General features: G+C 38.4%; 1 protein-coding gene across 6 annotated transcripts in view; it reads left to right on the plus strand.

Annotated features, from left to right (window-relative positions):
• Positions 1–20,264, plus strand: part of PARP11 (poly(ADP-ribose) polymerase family member 11) — a 37,162-nt gene extending 16,898 nt beyond the window's left edge. For 2 of the 6 annotated variants that reach the window (XM_046678000.1, XM_046677996.1), the window contains 8 exons: positions 4,800–4,913; positions 6,940–7,068; positions 7,924–8,044; positions 10,529–10,604; positions 13,683–13,755; positions 13,832–13,962; positions 18,118–18,269; positions 19,792–20,264. In XM_046678000.1, coding sequence (XP_046533956.1) covers positions 6,943–7,068; positions 7,924–8,044; positions 10,529–10,604; positions 13,683–13,755; positions 13,832–13,962; positions 18,118–18,269; positions 19,792–20,108 — 996 coding nt within the window. In that variant the 5' untranslated portion in view covers positions 4,800–4,913; positions 6,940–6,942 and the 3' untranslated portion in view covers positions 20,109–20,264. Of the gene's footprint in view, positions 1–3,554; positions 3,751–4,799; positions 4,914–4,941; positions 5,025–6,939; positions 7,069–7,923; positions 8,045–10,528; positions 10,605–13,682; positions 13,756–13,831; positions 13,963–18,117; positions 18,270–19,791 lie in introns of those variants that run through there. The other 4 variants (XM_046678008.1, XM_046677990.1, XM_046678015.1 and 1 more) reach the window with 3 other exon arrangements.
• Positions 20,265–20,669: the final 405 nt, after the last annotated feature.

A 20,669-nucleotide genomic window follows, 5' to 3' on the forward strand; every position in this document is an offset into this window, starting at 1 on the left:
TCTAGTTTCCTTGTGATGTCTTTTTCTGGTTTTTGTATGAGGGTACTTTTAGCCTTGTGGAATGAGTTTGAGGAGTAGTCCTTCCTCTTTTATTTTTTGGAACACTTTGTGAAGCCTTGGTATTTGTTTTTCATGGAATATTTGCTAGATTCCACCAGTGAAGCTGTCTGGCACTAGACTTTGTGGAAAGTTTTTAAACCACTGATTTGACCTCTTAATGTATTATAGGCCTGTTCAGATTTTCTCTTTTTTCTTGAGTCAGTTTAATAATTTGTGTTTATCTAAGAATTTTCTCATTTCATCTGAGGTATCTTGGATACAGTTGTTTATAGTGTTCCTTTATAATCCTTTTTATTTCTGTAAGATGAGTATTGATGTCCCTTCTTTCATTCCTTAGTTTAGTAGTTTGAGTCTTCTCTCTTTTTTCCTTGTCAGTTTGAAGGTTTGTCAGTTTTAGTTTTCTTTTTCTTTTCACATAAATGAACCTTTGGTTTTGTTGACTTTCTTGTTGTTTTCCTATTCTAACTTCATTTTTTTTTTCTTCTCTAACCTTTATTATTATTATCTTTTTTTGCTTGCTTTGGGTTTAGTTTCCTCTTTCTAGTTTCTTAAGATGGAATGTTAGTTTTCAATTTGAGATTTTTCTTCTTTTTTAATATGGGCATTTACAACTATAAATTTCCCTCTGAGCACTGCTTTAGCTGCATTTCCTAAGCTTTGGTATGTTGTATTTTAATTTTCATTCATCTCAAGATACTTTTTAATTTCCCTGATGATTTATTTTTTGACCCATTGGTTATTTGGTATTGTGTTGTTTAATTTCACAGCTTTGTGAATTTCCCAATTTTCCTTCTGTTAATTGATTTGTAATTTAATTCCATTTTGGTTAGAAGACATAGTCTGTATGATTCTATTCCTCGTAAATTTGTTGAGACTTGTTTTATGGCATAACATATGGTAATGTCCTCTGGTTAACTGTAATCCCAGGAGGGTTCTTGACTCTTGCTGGTTCTCTGTATTGAATCTCTGCCTGTTCTGCCATTCTGCTTGTTTCAGAGCTTCAAACCTCTTCTTTATTGTTCTTCACCAAGATTTTCTTTTTTCTTTTTTTTTTTTTTTTGATGGTCCTCTTAGGCATGAGATGCTCTACTCTCTGTTCCAAATAAAGTCAGTCTCTTCAGGTTGAGATGCGCAGGTCTTTGTCCTTGTGGTGTGCCTTTCTCCAATAGAACATCTATCTGCACCACTGCACCGGGAGCTGGGGTTGGGGCCCGCTTTTCCTGGAGTGACACTGCACTCTGCGTGGGTACTGGCTGGGAGGGGTGGTGGCAGCTCCTGGTCTTTCGTTTTGTTTAAAGAACAACTTTATTGAGATATAAATCACATACCATACAATTTGCCCTTTTAAAGTGTACAATTCAGTGTTTTTAGTATATTCACAGGGTTGTGCAACTATCACCACATCTAATTTTAGAACATTTTTGTTTCCCCTAAAAGAAACCTCACATGCAGTCAATCCCCGTACCCTACTCCCCACTCTCACTCCTAGACAACCACTAATCTGCTTTCTGTCTCTATGGATTGGCCTAGTCTGGATATTTCATATACATGGAAGTGTACAATGTGTTACCTTCTGTGTCCGGATTGTTTCTCTTAGCATAGATTTTCGAGGTTCATTCATGTTATATGTGAATCAGCATTTCATTTCTTTTTATTGCTGAGTAATCCACTGTATGGATAGACCACGTTTTGTTTATCCATTCATCAGTAGATGGATGTTTGGGTCGTTTCCACTTTTTGCTATTATGAGTAATGATGCTATGAACATTCATGTACAAGTTTTTATGTGCACAAATGTTTTCATTTCTCTTGGGTGTATACCTAAGAGTAGTATTGCTGGGTTTTGTGGTAACTCCGTTTAAATTTTTGAGGAGCTGCCAAACCATTTTCCACAGTGGCTGCACCTTTTTTTCTTTTTTGGTGAGGAAGATTGGCCCTGAGCTAACATCTGTTGCCAATCTTCCTCTTTTTGCGTGAGGAATTGTTGCTGAGCTAACATCTGCACAGTGGCTGCACCATCTTACATTCCCGCCAGCATTGTACGAAGGTTTCAATTTCTCCGTATCCTCACCAACACTAGTTATGGTCTGTCTTTTTGATTCTAGCCATTCTGGTGGGTGTGAAATGGTGTCTCATTGTGGTTTTGATTTGCATTTCCCTAATGTCTAGTGATGTTAAGCATCTTTTCAAGTACTTACTGGCTATTTATGTATCTTCCAAAAAAAAGGCCTATTGATATCCTTTGCCTATTTTTAAATTGGGTTGTTCATCTTTTTGTTATTGAGTTATAGAGTTCTTTATATTTTTTTGAATGTAAGTCTCTTATTAGATATATGATTTGCAAATATTTTCTCCCATTCTGCAGGTTGTCTTTTCACTTGCTTGATGGTATCATTTGCAACATAAAAGCTTTTAACTTGGATATAGTCCATTGTATCTATTTTTTCTTTTGTTACTTGTGCTTTTTTTAATTGAAGTCATAATAGTTTCTAACATTGTGACATTTCAGGTGTACATTATTATGTATCCATCACCTTATATATGTGCCCCTTTACCCTTTTTGGCCAACCCCCTTCCCCTCTGGTAACCACTGATCCTGGTCTTCTTCACTTACTCCTCTTGGCATGAAATCTCTACCCGCTGAGCAAACTGGGGCTGTAGCAGTCGGGTAGTATTCTTAGCCTGCTGGGCCAGGAGCTGAGCTTCCGCCAAATGAGAGTGGACCGGCTAAAGGAAAGGAGACCAGCCTGCTGCATGTGCCTGCCCAGGATAGACCCCTGCACCTCTGGGGTGAATGGATGAGAAACACAAGCAGCCTGTGCCCTCCAGGGTGAAACTAGCCCCAGACTGGGAGCTGGAGGCAAAGGGAGCTCCTGTCTTGTCTGCACACACCTCCGGTGGACCTTCTGTAACACAGAGCTGGTGGGGTGCGGGTAATGGAGCAGATGGCGGTGCAAGTGCCACGGACATTTGCCTGTTCTGACTGAGATTTAGTAGATTTTCTTGAATAAATGTTTCTTCATTTGCTGTATGCCCTTAGGACAATTTCCAGAGACTTTAAATTTGTTTATTTGTTCAAATAATGTTCATCTGTTCAAATGTGGTTTTGCTGGGGAGAGGATCCTCTGAACTCTTACCTTGTCATTCTAAAATTTCCACCCCATCTTTAAGCTTTTAATATCAGATTTTGGATCTTCTTTCTGTAAAAGACAAGGAAGTTTTCATTACCAAATATGATTTCCTCAAGATATTATGTTTATATTAACAACAGAAATTACACTTTGTTTATTGTAGTGAACTTACCAGAAAGCTTTCATCCAGTCTGCAAGGTGGCATTACTTTTCTCCGATGAACCAGGATTTTGACTTTAAACCCATTTTCCACGTGGCCTTTCAATCTGATGATCCAGACTGTTCCCAGGCTCCATAAATACTCCCTTTGGAATAGATAGCATTAGGGACAGGTCCCACCAGCATACCCATCGCACTTGAAAATTTACAAAATGCATTTCCATTTCATCCTAGCTTTTTTCCTTCAGAGCCTGACGTGCAGGAAGTATCAGTATCTGCCAATTAAAAACTGGAAAATCAAGACAGAGTACGGCATTGTGGCTGAACTACTTGACTCAGCTAACATTTATTAATTGCCCACTACGTGGCAGGCAGCTTGCACACGTTCCTTTTGTTGCCTGTAAGTGTATTTTAACCTAGATCCATTATTGCTCTGGTTACAGTATTTTAAAGTTGTTGATTAAACTGGACTCACTCTTTGAGCCTAATTACACAGAATGGCCATTCCTTTGGAGAGGAACGTTATTGTAGAAAACTGTAAGCTGTAGTCTTATGGACTGAGTCTTTGGGAAGAAAGCCACAGCATCTGTGAAGCAAAGCAGTCCTATTGGGCACTGGCCCCAGGAGAGAAGGGACAATGGTCCGTAAGTGAAATGACACGGAGGGGGTCGGCAGCGTCGGGAAGAGAGGCACTCAGGAGGCCTTGGGTGTCTCTTCAGTCTTCTTTGTCCTGCTAGTTCCAGGATGCTAGACAAAATCATTGTATTTTCGCTGCTTCAGTTTTTTGCCAACTTTAATTGTTTAATAATGACTTCTGCACCTCGGCTTGTGGAGGAAAATAATAGTAGAAATCGACATGGAATTTTACACACTCGGAAATGCTTTAGGAATGTTCAATGCAGTGGTCCCTGTCCATAGTGCTGCCCTGTCTAAAGTAAGGATGAGATCCGTCTGTCCGAGGTCCCACCCAAAGCTGGTTATGGCAAGAAGTTCTCAAAGGACTTTGGCAAAACACCTTCGCTGGTAACCTGGCTTGAAGTGTGATCTTCGGGCCAGTGTGACGGAGCAATGCGCACAGGTTGGCTGCGTGCTGTATAAAGGCTGCCTTTCTATTTCCCGTTCCCTTTGCTAATAGAGAAAAGACAACTCATAAGCCAAATATTTATCTTAACTATTAGCTTCAAACTCATTCTTCCAAATTGTTCTGGTTATTTTCAGAAGACACACGAAATTTAGGCCACTCTTGCTTTCTTTCTCTCTCACAGTAAAATGGCCAAATGCTGCGAAGAGCAATAGAAGGGAGAACGGGCGTTGTGAGTGGTTACCCTGTGCAGTTGATCTTAAGTGTTAAATCATTGCCTTTATTATTTGGTTAAAATATATAAGGTAAATAATGGGTCCTAAACCTGAAGCTTTTGATCCTAGGGTGTTCTATTTTTCGTTTCTTAGCAGCCAATCAACTTTAAGACATGAAGGAAAAATCTGGAAAGTAATCATAAAGCATTCCTTGGAGAGAGTTTCCAAACATGAGTAGAAAATAACCAGTGCCCTCATTAAGCTCAGGTACTGTACTTGGTACTTTAGTGCGTTATCTCACTCATTTCCAACAACGACCCAGTGAGAAGGGAGCCTTTAACCTCCACTCTGTGAAGAGAAAACTGTGGCCCAGACAAGGTAACGGAAACTTATCCCAGGTCACACACCTTCTGGAAACAGGATGGACCTTTGAAATATGGATATTTTCTGGGGCTGGCCCGGTGGTGTAGTGGTTAAGTTCACGCTCTCCACTTTGGCAGCCCAGGGTTCGTGGGTTCAGATCCCAGGTGTGGACCTACACACCCCTTATCAAACCATGCTGAGGCAGCATCCCACATACAAAGTAGAGGAAGATTGGCACAGATGTTAGCTGAGCGACTGTCTTCTTCAAGCAAAGAGAGGAGGATTGGCAATGGACGTTAGCTCAGGGCCAATCTTCCTGACCAAAAAATAAATAAATAAATTTCCCAATTACCCAAGTAGGACATATTTCTTGTGGAAAAAAAAATCAAAAGATTTAGGAAATCAAATTTTTGACAGCTCACCAATAACCATATATGTTTGTGTGTGTCTGATTAAACACACACACACAGAAAAGTCTGAATGATACATAGTAAGTTGGTAGCATTGGTCAACCCTGGAGAAGGAAGGTGGCAAGGTGCCAGGAATAGATGTGATGGTCAAAAGAGTCTTTAGGTGTATCTTGAATGTTCTGATTTTTTGCAAGGAGAATGTTTTTGTATATTAGTTATGCAAATTTAAATTAATAATTTAAAAACTCTTAAAGAATGGAGACAGAAAGCCACATTCCAGATAAAGTTTACTCTTCTTTGACTAACCTCTTTGCCCCTTTTCTGGTTGGCCTTCTCTTCCTCGTAACCTCCACCCAAGTATGTTAACACTTTTCAAAGATCATGTGTACAGGACTTACTTGATGCAGTGTGATTATAAAGTCGCGGTGATGTAGCCTAAGGCAGTCTACCATGGTGGTTCAGTGCACAGACTCTGGCTCAGACTGCTGGGTTTGAGTCCTGGCTTCCCCATTGTATGACCTCTCTGTGCCCCAGTTTCCTCATTTATAAATTTGGGATAATAATTTCACCTGTCTTACGGGATTGTTCCAAGGCCTAAACAAGTTACTATCTGTACAGTCCTTAGAACAGCGCTTGGCACATACTCAGAGCCATATAAGGGTTAGTTACTATTGTTATTATTATCCTAACACTCAGAAAAAACTATGATAAATTGTTGTACATCCCTCCAGACTTTTTTCTGTGTGTGTGTACATATAGACATACATACATACATGTACATACACATACGTTTATATGGGTGAACATAGATGTTCTTTTTATTAAAATTGGATCATACTGGGGGCTGGCCCGGTGTCATGGTGGTTAGGTTCGTGCACTCCACTTCAGCTGCCTGGGGTTTGCAGGTTCAGATCCCAGGCATGGACCTAGCACTGCTCGTCAAGCCACGCTGTGGTGGTGTCCCATATAAAATAGAGGAAGATTGGCACAGATGTTAGCTCAGAGATGATCTTCCTCACAAAAACAAATTGGATCATACTATTTCTGCTTATTGTGACCTTCTTTTGTACTCAACACTATATATTATAAACATCCTTCCGGGCCATTAAATGAAATAATGAACGTTTAGAACAAAACTCAGAAGTATTTGGTCTTAACTAGTTGTGATAGCATAGATCCTTTTGACCAAATACATGAAGATAAGATCAGACAGAAGTGTCACCATGCTGGCAATCTGGAGTGCTTACAGATGTTGATACAGCTTGCTTAACTGGCTGAGTGGGCGTTGATACACCCTACCTGAGTGTATTATTGCTTGTCTTATTTGTTGAGCAATGGTAGTCAGCCTTTGTGAACGTTTATCTTCAGAGCTAGTATGCATGATAGAATGCTATTTTTAAAGTGTCACTGTGGAAAAGACTCTTGGAATACAGTTCTTCATAAGAAGAACAATGATGTGTAAAAAGCACATTGGTTATTAAGAAAAGTATTTCTTCCTTCACCTCTTTCTGGCTTTTCAGGAAATGTTTCACAAAACAGAAGAATTGTTATCCGGAAGGACAGACAGCGAGATGGATGAGATGGACACCTCAGACACACAGTGGGGCTGGTTTTACTTGGCGGAGTGTGGGAAGTGGCACATGTTTCAGGTATCTCCTGTCCTCGAATGTAGCACAAGAGTTGAGATCCACTTAGCGTCATCTTGCTGATGTCTAAAATGAGTGTGAATGCAGAACCTAAAAGAAATGAAACCTGAAGGAAATCAGCCTAACTAAAAGAAAAATTAGAAATTCTTCTAGTTCTTTTCCTTTTCTTTTCCCCAGGTTTTCACAATAATTTATTTAGAAGAAACTGTGTGTTTACTGTGTGTACAGAGGGCGAATATGACTGAGAGTTGCATGGTGTCAGTACATCTGAGCAACTCCAAGTTTGATTTGGTGGACAAAGAGAAAGGGAAGAGAACAAGCCCATATTAAACGCCTTCTGTACGCCAGGTATTATGTTAGGTGTTGTACATGTATCTTATCCTTTATGCTCACAAGAACTCCGAAGCAGATCTGAACACTGTCTTACAGCCAAAGAAAGTGAAACTCAGCAAAGTGAACATAATTTATCCAGAGTCACACACAGCTAGTCAGTGCTTAAGCTAAGATTTCAACCCATACTCAGAAGCTTGTGGTCTTCTTTACTCACAAGACTACTTAAAGAAGATTTCATTTGAGCCACTTGAGAAGTATAATGATTGTAACAATTTGTGAAAATTGTAATAATTTGGAAAAAGGGACTGTAACCGGTTGTTGAAGTTCCTTTGCTAGAAATCCTCGCACCATTTTCAGTGTGCTGGCTTAGCCGGGCTTCTCCCCCATGTGTTGGGAACTAGAACAGGAGATTAGTGAGTTTCCCTCCTCCCGCCATTCTCTGTCTCTGTGACCACAGTACCACCTCTGTGGCCAAGCCATTAATGTGAACAGCTGGTAAATGAAACTTTCTGGTTTGTCTTAAAGCCGGATACCAACATTCAGTGTTCAGTTAGCAGTGAAGATATCGAAAAAAGCTTCAAAACAAACCCTTGTGGCTCCATTTCTTTTACTACTTCCAAATTCAGCTACAAGATAGACTTTGCAGGTATGTTTTTTTCCCTAATAGTTGTGTGTTTTTAGTATATTGATATGGTAAAATCTATAGCTCTGAAGATCAGGATTAGTTAATATATTTGTAAACAGTGAAGCAAATCATTTTGTAATACACAAAAATACCTCTGTCAAAACTCAAGATTCAAAACCTTCTTGAGCAACATCACCTTTGATAAAGGAGTATTTATATACTTATAGATACTAATGTATATGGAGATTATCATATATTTTGATTTTATGTAATGCTTCTCTTCTAAGGAACATAAAACACTTTTTAGTTGTTGTTTTATTCATCATCCCATCAGTCTTTTGAAATAGGTAGGAACTTTTTTATTTTAAGGATCAATCTGAGAGGTTAAGGGACAGAGTCGTAGGTAGCTGGTGATAGTTTTAAGACCAAACCTCAGCTGAATAACCCATCTCTTGGTGTCCTTGCCAGAAATCTTTCTTCAGTGGACATTGCCTTCTGCCATTTTCTGATTTCATTGGTCTCCACAGATGAGCCACTTTGGATCTCATCTCTGATGTATGGGCATGTTTCTAGGTATCCCAGGGAAAACCTGTTGGATTCAGCCCCTGCAGTTTCAAGCTGCTAGCTTTAGCTGTTTGCTGCTAGAGGCAAACACGACCTGGATGGGAGCCTTCTTAACGGAGGTACATTTTGGTTGCTCCGCAGTTCAGTGCTCTGGCTGTTCTTTCCCAGTGTCTGTGACTAGTGTCTTTATGACAGAGTTAGTGTGTATTTTGCTGGGGTGGGGCGGTGAAACCATAGGAAAGTCCCTTGGGTGAGCCAAGGCCCAGAAATAGTGAAAGGGGTTATCTGGTAAGAAGTGATGCAACCAAGTCTGTGGGTTGTTGCCCACCAAAGTGTTTTTACTTTTATCAAGAGTTAAACCATTAGATTCTTACTCCTGACTAACCATAACTTTTTTTAGGGCTTTAGGCAGATAGGCCGCCTTTAAGGGGCCCTGGCGTTTGTCTTCCTGCTGCAGTCTAGGCAGAAGGTGCCTGGTGGGCACGTTAGTCTTGTGTACAACTGCCAGTTTGAAGCAATACTGAGACATAATGACACCAAACACATTAGGCTTCATGGAGAGGATGAAGTTTGTCAAAGCATTTGGGAGATAATTCAGCAAGCCACCTGTTTCTGAAAGGATATTTTCTAGTAAACTGTCGTTTTTTGAAGCTCTCAGACAATGCAGTTTATTAAAAAAAAATCTTTATCAAAGAACAGGAGTAACATATAATACTTCAAGTTGCCCAACCCTCTGTATAATGATACTGTTTCAAAGGTATAGGTATTCACACTTTATATGTACTATTTGCAAAATAGCCCCAACCATTCTGCCACAGCCAGCTAAGTTCTCTATAAAGATAATGAAAAGTAAACTCAAAATGAGGTGCTGTAAGAAGCAGACACCACAGGCGTCGCTCCACGTGCTGAGAAGATCGTGCTTCCCCCTGTGCGGCTGTGATGCCGATGTGTGCAGAGCCGAGCGCAGACGTGCTTAGCACAGCGTTTGCCTGCGTGGGTTTGGAATGAAATGATGCCAATTAGACAAGATAAACTGACTGGAATCTCGCGTTAAGACTTAGGACTTGACTTTGTGGGAATGAAGAAACGGACCTGATAACTATTGCCATAGCTAAGGCATACATGAAAGAAGAAAATAATACTTTGTTAGTTAATTAGTCTTTTATCACTAGAATCTCATACTGTCATGTGCCGCATTAGGATGTTTCGGTCAATGACACACCACATATATGGTGGTGGTCCCATAAAATTACTCCCATACGGCCTAGGTGTGACGTAGGCCACACCCTCTAGGCTTGTGTAAGTGCATTCTGTGATGTGTGCACAGGCACACGTTTCTCAGAACATATCCCTCTTATTAAGCAATGCATGACTATATAAGTATGTATTGAGTCTAGCTAGGTTTTCTATTTTTTGGTTTAGCTATACCATTTAAAGAGAAGGTAAAAAATGTACAGATTTTTGAAATTCTGTGAATTGTGCAAGTTTTATAATGGTAATGTATCTTTTTTATCATTTCCAAAATTTTTGGAGAAATCAAAGTACATTTTCCGCTTAATAAACTAACCAGAGGATTCAGTACGATAGTTTCTTTCTCTTCCTAGTACTCTTAATTTTCCTAAGTTTAGAACTTTTCTGTTTGAGTGTCAGGTTAACCTAAGTATGATACAGAAAGGAATAGACCCTGCACACTGAGCAGTGTGTGGGATTAGCATCCTTATGTCTGAGCTTAGCTCAGGCAGTGAAGCTGTGCTCCTTGATGGACACTTTTATGAGATGATAACTAGATCTGTGGTAAAGCATCCTTAGCATACTGTGCTCGTCAGCTCCTCCCAGAGCTCCGTGATTCCTGGTCATCGTGTAGTGTGGCTACAGATCTTCGTGACAGTTTAGTACAATGTGTTTCTATGACTTATCTGATATCTTTGTCTTTGTATACAGAAATGAAGCAAATGAATCTCACCACTGGAAAACAGCGCTTAATAAAAAGAGCCCCCTTTTCTATCAGTGCTTTCAGGTACTGGAAGAGAATAGGGGTGGAAAGGGTGGGCTTTTCCTCTCCCTCTTTCTTAATACTTGACAGAGGAACAAATAGACTGAAATGTTTTGATAGATTATTTAATGATCTTAATATTGATCTTTTCATTACTGAATTTCATATTAGTCAATGAAATAGCAATATGAGTATTTTCTACTTATGTTTCCTCTCCTGTTATCCTTTTCATTTTCCCTTATATATTTATATTTTTCAATTCTTTAGAAAGTTTGCATGGTAGTTACAAAATGCCTTACTTATAGTATCTGCTATAAATTGTTAAAATAACCTACTGAAGTAAGTTTGAATTAATTTGGAAATACTCTCACAGAACCATCCAGTTATTTGGGCCATAAATTCTAGGTAGTTGCCCACTTGGTCTCCACCTCCACTGACCCCCATGGGGCAACTCCTAGAAGTAATTGCAAATCTGTGGTAACTCAGAGAGACCCAAGGAAGATGGGAGTACAATGGGACGACAGCACATCCACTTGTTCCCTGGACCTGGGTTGCAGGTTTTCCTTTTTGCTGTCTCTGGGTGTATACAGCCTGAAAAGAGAGGTATAAGTGCCAGGAGAGAATAAATATTTGTTTTTCATGTGAATGTAATTGAAAGGAAAAATCTTAGAGCATGTCTCCTGTTTTCTGGAATGATTCCTCAGGCAAGTGTTGAAATTCCTGCTGTTCAAAGAATTTAAATTGAAATAGAAAAAAAATGCTGATATATAAATTGTAGGGGATATCATTTGCTCCTTCCAAGGAGATACTTGGAAAGGATAAGAGTAAGGAAAGAAATGTTTTAAGTTTCTATCAGTGTGTTTCTTAACACTTTTGGCTTATATTTGAGCATCATGATTTAAAAGTTATTCAAGTACTTGTACAATGAATGCTCTAGTACTTCTGAAGAATATAGAGAGGGTAGTTTCCTTACCAGCTACATCATATCCTCATTCTTAAGTCCAAGGAATATAATCAAGGCATTACTTATCTTCAAGGAGTATGTAATCTGAGAGGAAAATGAGACATAATAAGGGAAAATGTTATTGTCACTGTATGTTATTATATCTGGGATATTGAAGTGGGGAGAAGAAGCACGTGATGGGGTCAAGCACTTTGTTCTGTCATAGACTGTACAAACCATAGGACCAAGACAGGAGAGGGAGAGAACTGACCAGAATGGAGGCAGTGAGCAGGACAGTAAAGGAGGTGGAACCGTTAGGTAGGATACAGGAGTGTGATGAGGGAGAGTAGAAGCGGGTATCGAAGTGTTTATTTCTTTATTGCAGGGATATATTGAGCATTTATCAATAGGAGGTGAATAGTACATGTTTCCTATTGGCAAAGAGTTTACAGTTAAGTAAGGCTATGGGCTACATAAAATTTTTTTTAAATTTCCATAGCTAAAAGGTACTTTAGGCAAAGTGAAAAAAAAAAAAAAAACCTAGGAAAACTATTGTTACTTATTATCACAGTCAAAGGGTTCATAGCTGTAGTATATGAAGTACTTCTAGGAATTGCTAAGTAGACCAACAACCCATTGGAAAAATGAGCAAAGAATTTGAACAGTTTATACAACCTAACTCGTAGTAAGAGAAATACAAATTATACCAGACTATTTTTTACTATCAGATTAACAAAAATTCTAAAGTTTGATAATATACCTTTTTTGGAGAAGTTTTTGGAAAATAGGCATTCTCTACATTTTTGATGGGAATGTCAATGAGTATAACTGTCAAGGAGGGAATTTGGGCAGTATCTGTCAAAATCATGAATAAATATATTTTTTGACCCAAAAATTCCATTTCCAAGATGTTATCCTACAGATAGACTAGTGGATATGTAAAATGAGAAATGGGAAAACTTCTTCTTTGCAGCATTCTGTTAACAGTAGCAAAAAGTTGAAGACAAGTGAAATATCATCAACAGGGACTTGTTACATAGATTATGGCGTATCCATACAATGGAATTCTATGCATCTGTAAAATAAAATGCACTTATTCATTCAGAGGTGCTTGTTGAGTGGCTTCATGTGCCAGGCTCTGTGTAGGGACTGGGAATGAGGATGCTTTCTATCTACAGAGATGGAAAGATCTCTAAAAGCATATTAAGTGAAAAAGAAAAAAGCTGCAAAAAACAGGTTTATGTTACTATTTGTGTGGAGAGAAAAATTGATTTGGGTTAACCCAAAGGAGTTCTGGAAGAATCCCCAAAGACTGAAAACAATGATGACTTGGAGTTGGGCAAGAGGTGAGAATAAGACAGACCAATGACTGGAGTGGGAGGGAAACTATTCACTTTACTTCTTTATGCTTATTAATTTTTAAATCATATGATTAGATGATCTTTTCAAAAATTAAAATGAGTTTAAAAATTTAAGCTGAGGATGGGCTTGAAATTTGTGAATTTCTTCCAGGAATCTCCAGTCAGCAGAGAGGATTAGTGTGTCCATTTCAGCCTTTTGCCATTAAGCCCCCCGACTGACTGTCTTCTTTGCTCACATCCACTGGCTTGAACATGGTAGATGGTCTCTAGAAGTTTCGCTGACTGGCTGCACTAAGTGAATAATGTGGGCTGTGGGAGGCAGTGGGCCACAAACAGAGAAAGCTTTAGTTTTGAGTTAGGTCTTGAAGGACTTTGAACACATGGCTCAGGAGTTTCGATTTTATTTAATAGGCAGTATAAATCTGTTCAAGAGATGGTTTTTTTTGAATCAAGAGTTTGATTTTCTTCTTGTAAATTCCTTTTCTTTGTCTAAAATCTTCCTTGCATTTTAAAGAAATTCTGGCAATTTTAGAAAAACGACAGAATTAAACAATTGTTTTTGAAATTTTGATGTTATGTAGGATTGGACGTTTTCCATGAAGCTTCTCGACTCAGCACCTAAACAGTAGACACAGTAGACATTCAATAAGAGTTTTAAACTAAAGAAACCAAGGGCCACACTTCATTTCATTTGTCACAATACCTCAAACATGAAAATTTAGCTTTGGAGAAAAGGCTGGATTGTTGACAATGATTATAATCCGCTTCTAATATTTTGTTCTGTCTTTTGCTATTTAGTTATATCTGTGAAAACGAGGCTATCCCCATGCCGCCACACTGGGAGAATGTGAATACTGAAGTACCCTATCAGGTAAGAGCAGAACTGACTGTAACGTGAAAGAGATTGGAAAGGACCCCAATAAAACTGTGCAAACTTCTTTTTCCAGCTTATTCCTTTGCACAATCAAACACATGAATATAATGAAGTTGCTAGTCTCTTTGGGAAAACAATGGATCGCAACAGAATTAAAAGAATTCAGAGAATTCAAAACCTAGACTTGTGGGAGTTCTTTTGCAGGTGAGACAGTTTCTGATCTGAACCCTGTCCTTGGCCTCTAAGACTTCTATAGTTTTAGAGATAGTGAAGCACAAATGTGTAATTGTATTAGTTTTCAGTGGTGCCACGGGAACTGTGTAGACTCACTGTGTTTTCCTCTTGCCTATTTGGACCTGATCTCAGCCGTCGTCTTCAGCATTCTCAGGGAGTCAAAGAGAGCTGCTGGGTATGAAAATGCCAGGCATTGCTTAGAAGGTTGTAGAGCGATGCTACATGTCAGTCTCTTCAGCACCCCTAGAAGCTCGCTCTCCTGTCAAGGCTTAGGACTTGTGCATCTTGGCTGACATCAGCATTGTAAAGGAATCTGGGAAGCTGCTTAGTTTTGTTGATATGACTTTCTTGGCTCAGACTTTTTTGTTGAATTAGAAGTCTCTCAAACAGTATTGAGGTTTTTTTTTTTAACAATTACACTATCTTGCGTGTATTCATTTACTTGTTTAGTTTTGAAGGACATTGTAAAAACTGCCTTCACATTTCCTACTTGGCCCAAAGTTTATGTTGTAGATTTAAAATCTCAATTAGTTACTCAATTTAGGTTAGAAATGACTCATTGGCTTGTTCAGTGTGCACTTAACCTAAAAATCAAGCCCATTACAGAAAACTTAAAGATATTGTCCAAATTAATCTGTTATGCTGTATTTTATTATAATGTTATTTAAATTAAGTGGTTTTCAGAAATATTTGTATTAAATTTGTGTATGAGATTTGATTTTTAATATTTTTTAATATGAGCAAACTTAATATTTATTCAGAAAAATTTCAAATAATAGAGTTTAATATAATTATCCCCTGCGTATCGTCCATCCTGATTTAACATTTATCAGGATTTATCGCACGTAATCTGTCACCTTTTTTGCTATTGTTGTTGTCGCTGCAGGATTTTAAAGCAAATCCCCGACCTTAACTCATTTCATTCTCATATGCTTGAAAACAAGGCTGACTCTTGTTTGGAAATGGTCCGTGGAATTCTTTCCTGCTTCTGCTCAGGCAGTTGTATGGACTGAGTAAATTCCAGGTTTTGTTCTCATAGTAGTTTATATTATAAAATAAGAGGTTTTCAGCTTGTATTCTTTATAGTCTTGAGTTTTTGGACCAAGCCAACTGTATTTCTGACCAGCTGCGTCTCCCTGAGTTTGGAAGCTTTATTCAGCCCTCTGTGGGGGACTCTTAGGTCGAAGAGGATGGAAGCCTCTCTCCCCTTTGGTTTTATTCTCTCAGCAAATAAAGTAAGTTTTTCTAAAATGGTCAGATGAAAACTTAATACCTTATTCATAATGAGGCCTCTGAAGTGGAGTTCATATTTGTCTCCCTCGTAATTTGAGTCCTCAGTTAAATCCTACTGGTAAAAATGTACCAGTGAATTCCCAAAATGTTTTATACCAAGAATTTCACAGGAAACAGTTTTATTCTGTCGATGCCCTTTATGATTTTATGGAGTGTCGACCTACAGGAATGTCTGATGGTACATGAACCTGCCACCTGCTGTGACAGTAGAAAATACTGAGTCTTGTCGTAAGAGCAGCCTGTCATTTTGACGTCTCCCTGAAGAACTAGAATAACCTAGTCAATCTCATTGTCATGTGACCTGTGACTCACTCTACAGGCCACGAGGCCCACGTGAGTCTGTCAGGCATCAGTTTGCATGCTGTCCAGGCCTTTCTTACTTCCTCCCTCCTTCCAGCTAATGTTTGAGCACCTGCTTTGTGACAGGCACTATTGTAGGCACTTGGGATAAAACAGTGTAATGATATTTGTTTTTACTCACTGTTTGAATCTTCCGAGGTCTTTTTGACTCCTGGTTCAGTCACACAATAAGTTACCGCTTCTAGTTTTCAATCTTTTGCAAGTGTGATAAGCCGTCTTCTACATTTTCATCCAAATCCCTGATAAAAATGTTGAAGGGCTCAAGAAGAAAGCATGCCTGCCATTCACGTTGCTCTTTGCATGAAGACTTTTAAATAGGTATTAGTTTTTCTCTCTATACTATCATCTGGCACACACTTCTCGATCTTGTCTCCATTGTAAGAGATGGAGAGTTTGAAAGACCTTGGAAGATTGAAACAGTGAGTCAAAACAAATATGATTATCTTTTCTTAAAAAAGACTTTTTTTGTTAGTTAGAAAAGCAGCAAATGTGCGTTGTAGAAAAAAGTACGTAAAGGTCTAAAAAGGGAAGTTGGCATAATTTGTTCTTGGTGAAAACATGCTGGCTTTTTCTGAAGTGTGTATCTGCTTAACGCTGTTTAACGCTAAAGAAAGCATGCATTCTTGTAATGTCGTGCTTAATGGTCTGAAAATACTCTCACCGATAGATTAAAGCATATACATTTAAATTTTGGTACATATTGCCAAATGACTCTTGAGAAAGGCCACATACATTTCCGTTTCTCTCATCATTTAAGTGCAGATATCCAGTTTCCCCACACAGTTACTACACTGCATGTTGTTTATAAATTCTGTACTTTTCAAATTACTGAATCAAGATAAACTTAATTGAAATAAAGCTACTGCGTTAGGTTTATAAATCAGTTGTACAAATAAAACAAGCCAAGAGAAGTCTGGTTGAGAGGGTCCTAGGAGTTTTCGTTGATGACACACCTGTGTCAGTCGCCAGTGTGAGCCCTGCTGCAGAGTGAGGTCAGCGGTGTGCTGCTGCGGTCACTGCTGATGGCACCTGGACTCTGTCTCTGTTTCTTACCAACATTTATAAAGTAGGGGGCATCCAGGGATTCTTGTCAACTAAAGGCTGTCCAGAATGGAGAAAGGCCTGGAAACTATGCTGCGTGAGGAATAGTTGAGGGAATGATATCTATTTACCTAGAGAGGAAAGCCCAGGTCAGTGTTCATAGCTATTTTTGGATATTTGCAGAGTTGTTTTGCAGAAGAGTATTTGAATTGTGTGTTCAGAAGAGAACAGCTAAGACCAATCAGTAAAAGTAACAGGAAGGCAGATTTGGGTTCAGTGTTGGGGTGGATATACTTTCTAACAATTACAGGTGATCCCTAATAGACTGCAGTGTCTTGCAAAGCGGTGAGCACTTGACGCTGGAACGAATTAAAGCAGGCCTTAAATAGCTAGCTATTCGAGATGGAAGGGGGCAGGGGATGCTTTTAATTTTTAAAACATGTTTCTAATGAAATATCTAAAAAATGAAAATGCAGCAAATAGTTTATAGATATCCATATACCTACCAATCAGATTTAACATTTTAATATTTGTCAGGTGTTCTTCATCTTTGTATCTGGGTTTTTTTTTTTAAGATAGAGATACAGGTGAAGTGTTTACCCCATCCTTATTCTGTTCTCCTTCTTTCCTCTTGAGGTTGGTGTGATGCCTTCCTGTCCATATTTTTATATTTTTTACTACCTTTGTATATATACCTATAGAATATACAGTATTATTTTAAGTTATGTGTCTCTTTTTGCAACATTCTTTTTACATTCAACATTATTTTTCAAGAGTATCTGTTAATATATAGAAATCTAGTTCATTACTTTTAACTTTCACATATAAATATATAATTATTCATTTTTTATGAACGAATTTTAGGCTATTTGTTTTTTTTTTACTGTTACAATCAGTCCTACATTGAACATCTTTTTATGTGTTAGAAGACATTGTTCACTGGGAAGGGAGTTGACCTAGATGGCTTAATGTCTCTTCGGCCCTAAGATTCAAAATTCAGTTCAATTCAACCAGCATTTTCTGGTCTCTGGAGATAAAAAGATTAAGACATGGTCCTGCTCAAGGAATTTAAAGACTGTGAACTTTATATTATTTAATTGTTTGCAGTGTCGTTTTTAGGTATCTATAAAACTTGGCTGGTTTAGACAATCAATCACCTTTCCCATGATGGGGCATCGTCTGAGATAGCTGTAGTTTTTGGTATAATTTTCAACCTTAAGTTTCAGTTTTAACTAGTAGTTTTTGATGAGATGATTTATGTGTCCAAGAGCATTCAAGATTATTTCTTTTGCAGAGCTACTGTGTCCACTTATGATGTTAAAGAAATGTTTTCTCTCTCACCCTTTCTATTGAACTTTGCTCCTTGAAAAATTAATAGAAGCCACTAATATTTCTGTGTGTATTTTGTGCCTATGTGTATTGTGTTTTTAGGAAAAAGGCTCAACTCAAGAAAAAAAGAGGTGTGCCTCAGATTAATGAGCAAATGCTATTTCATGGTACCAGCAGTGAATTTGTGGAAGCAATTTGCATTCATAACTTTGATTGGAGAATGAATGGTATACATGGTGCTCTCTTTGGAAAAGGTAATTATCAGAATTTCAGGTCCGATTTCAGTCTTAGAAGAGAATCCCCTCTTTTTGGAGATATTGATTATGTTGTAATTCAGGGTTTGATAGTCATTAAGTTCAAAGTTACTGTACTTTTAGGTTCCTGGCACACTCAGAATTTCTGAGCCACACAAAAGCCACTTCCTGCATGTACAGAGTGGAAGTCAGACTTTTACATTCCAACTGGATTAAATAGCTGCCCGAGTCTGTCATTTAGATGGGGTAGCATGTCCATATTAGCTGATTTTTGCATTACATTTAGTTTCCATGTATAAGTCCTTTTCGTGGATAAAACTAAACTGTTTTATGTCACATATAGAGAGAACTATAAAATAAATTAATTACATTGTGCACAGGTCCAGGTACTAGTATTTTTCGTTTCTTTTGTTTTTTTCAAAAATGATAGGTAAGAATCTTAATGAGCGATAAGGATTAATGGGGGAAATCCTCACCCTTTTTGTAATGTTGTGAACGTCCCAGTTCTCCAATTTATGCCCACTCCTCAAGCAAATTAAGGAGAGAGATGAGGGGAAAAGGTAAGGGATGGACATCTATTTTTCTGGTCCTTACTTTGTACCTTACCTTCACCAAGAGAACTGACTACCAATTAGGATCAGGGTGTGCTTCATTTTTAAAAAGTAAATTAATTTTTAAAATAACTACTGAAAAGGGCATCCCATTACTGTAAGAGGATCAGAAAAATATTACATAGATCTCATCAGTATTGGGTAATACTGTATGAGATTTTGCAATTCATTTCCAAAATTTTTTAGAGTAAGTATGCCCATAATGCTGTCAATCTCCTGGGCCTACCATTTGAGAAGAGTCAGGTGCTTTACTGAGTTTTCATATTTAGACAATGAACCAGTCAAATTGTTCTTTTCGAAGGCTCAGGTATGAAGAGCATTTGATTCTCTTCAGAAATCTTTTCCTGGATGTAGGGTTCTGTTATTTCCAGAAATATTATTGAATGGTTCCCTGTATCATGAAATGTGGTTTCTTGAGGTTTGAAATAATCTCTGTAGACCCATAGTTTTCACTGTGCTCTCCAGGGCTTCAGTGAATGCTGGACAAGGGTAGCGGGGTGAGAAAAGTGGTGGAAGGAGGTAGAAAGGGGAGGGAGTCCCAAGCAGTTACAGCTTGGGTCCTGACACACTTTTAATCACAGAAACAATTTGAATCTGTCTTAAATAGTGGATTTCTTTGTAAGATTTCTTTTGAAAACAGGGTTCTGGGAGCTACATTTTGGTGGGGGTGGGGCTGGTGGTGGTGGTGGGCACTAGTCTATACTAGCAAATCTATCCCTGTGGCAGCCCGCATCACAGCTGTCCATTACAGGTGGATTCTGTTCTTTTCTGAAAGATCTGCAGATGAGGAAATTCCACATCTATTTTTGTTATACAATTCCATGTGTCTGTTCCCCTAACAATTAGAGTGTTTTTGCTTGGGTTTCATGTATTCAGAATAATCTTGGCTTTTCTTGGTCCTTTTGTTTAAGGAACCTATTTTGCTAGAGATGCTGCTTACTCCAGTCGCTTCTGCAAAGATGACATAAGGCATGGAAACACATTCCAGATCCATGGTGTGAGCTTGCAGCAGCGGCATCTATATAGAACATATAAATCTATGTTTCTTGCTCGAGTGCTAATTGGAGATTACATAAACGGAGACTCCAAATACATGAGACCTCCTTCCAAAGATGGGAGCTATGTGAATTTGTATGACAGCTGTGTGGACGACACCTGGAACCCACAGATCTTTGTGGTGTTTGATGCCAACCAGATCTATCCTGAGTACTTAATAGACTTTCATTGATTTCACTTCCAAATATCCGTGATCAAGGAAGTTTTCTTCTTTTTTGCAGGAAGATTTGCTCTCTTGTCATCTAGCCACTTAATGTTAATTGTCTGATACTTTTGAAACAGATATGAAAAAAAGTGGCCTCCATATAAAAAGACATACTAACTTTAAGGTTGGTTTTCTGTTGTTTTGTTTCTGTCTATTGCTCTTAGTCTTGTTTGTTAAAGACTGACACCATTGTCATTTTAACAGATAGGGGTGACAGATGCCACTCAAAATTGAATCAGCTGCGTCTCAACATGGTCATTCAGAGTCTAAAGTTTACGTGTGTATTATCAGGATAAATGTTTTCAGTTCAAATAGACATTCATATAAATGTTCAAAAAATAAAATATAGACATAAATCTGTCCCTTCAGAGGCACTGATCCTTTATACATTGAATTCTGATGTTATTGTCCACCAATCGGTATACTGCTTTGTTGGTCTTCTGAAGAGGGATTTACAACCTCGAAGCAGACTGAGTACCTTGAGAGAAATCAGAAACAAGACAGTTATTTGCAGTGCTGCCAGACAGC

The sequence above is a fragment of the Equus quagga genome, chromosome 1, assembly GCF_021613505.1.
Source record: "Equus quagga isolate Etosha38 chromosome 1, UCLA_HA_Equagga_1.0, whole genome shotgun sequence".
In the NCBI taxonomy this organism is placed as follows: domain Eukaryota; kingdom Metazoa; phylum Chordata; class Mammalia; order Perissodactyla; family Equidae; genus Equus; species Equus quagga.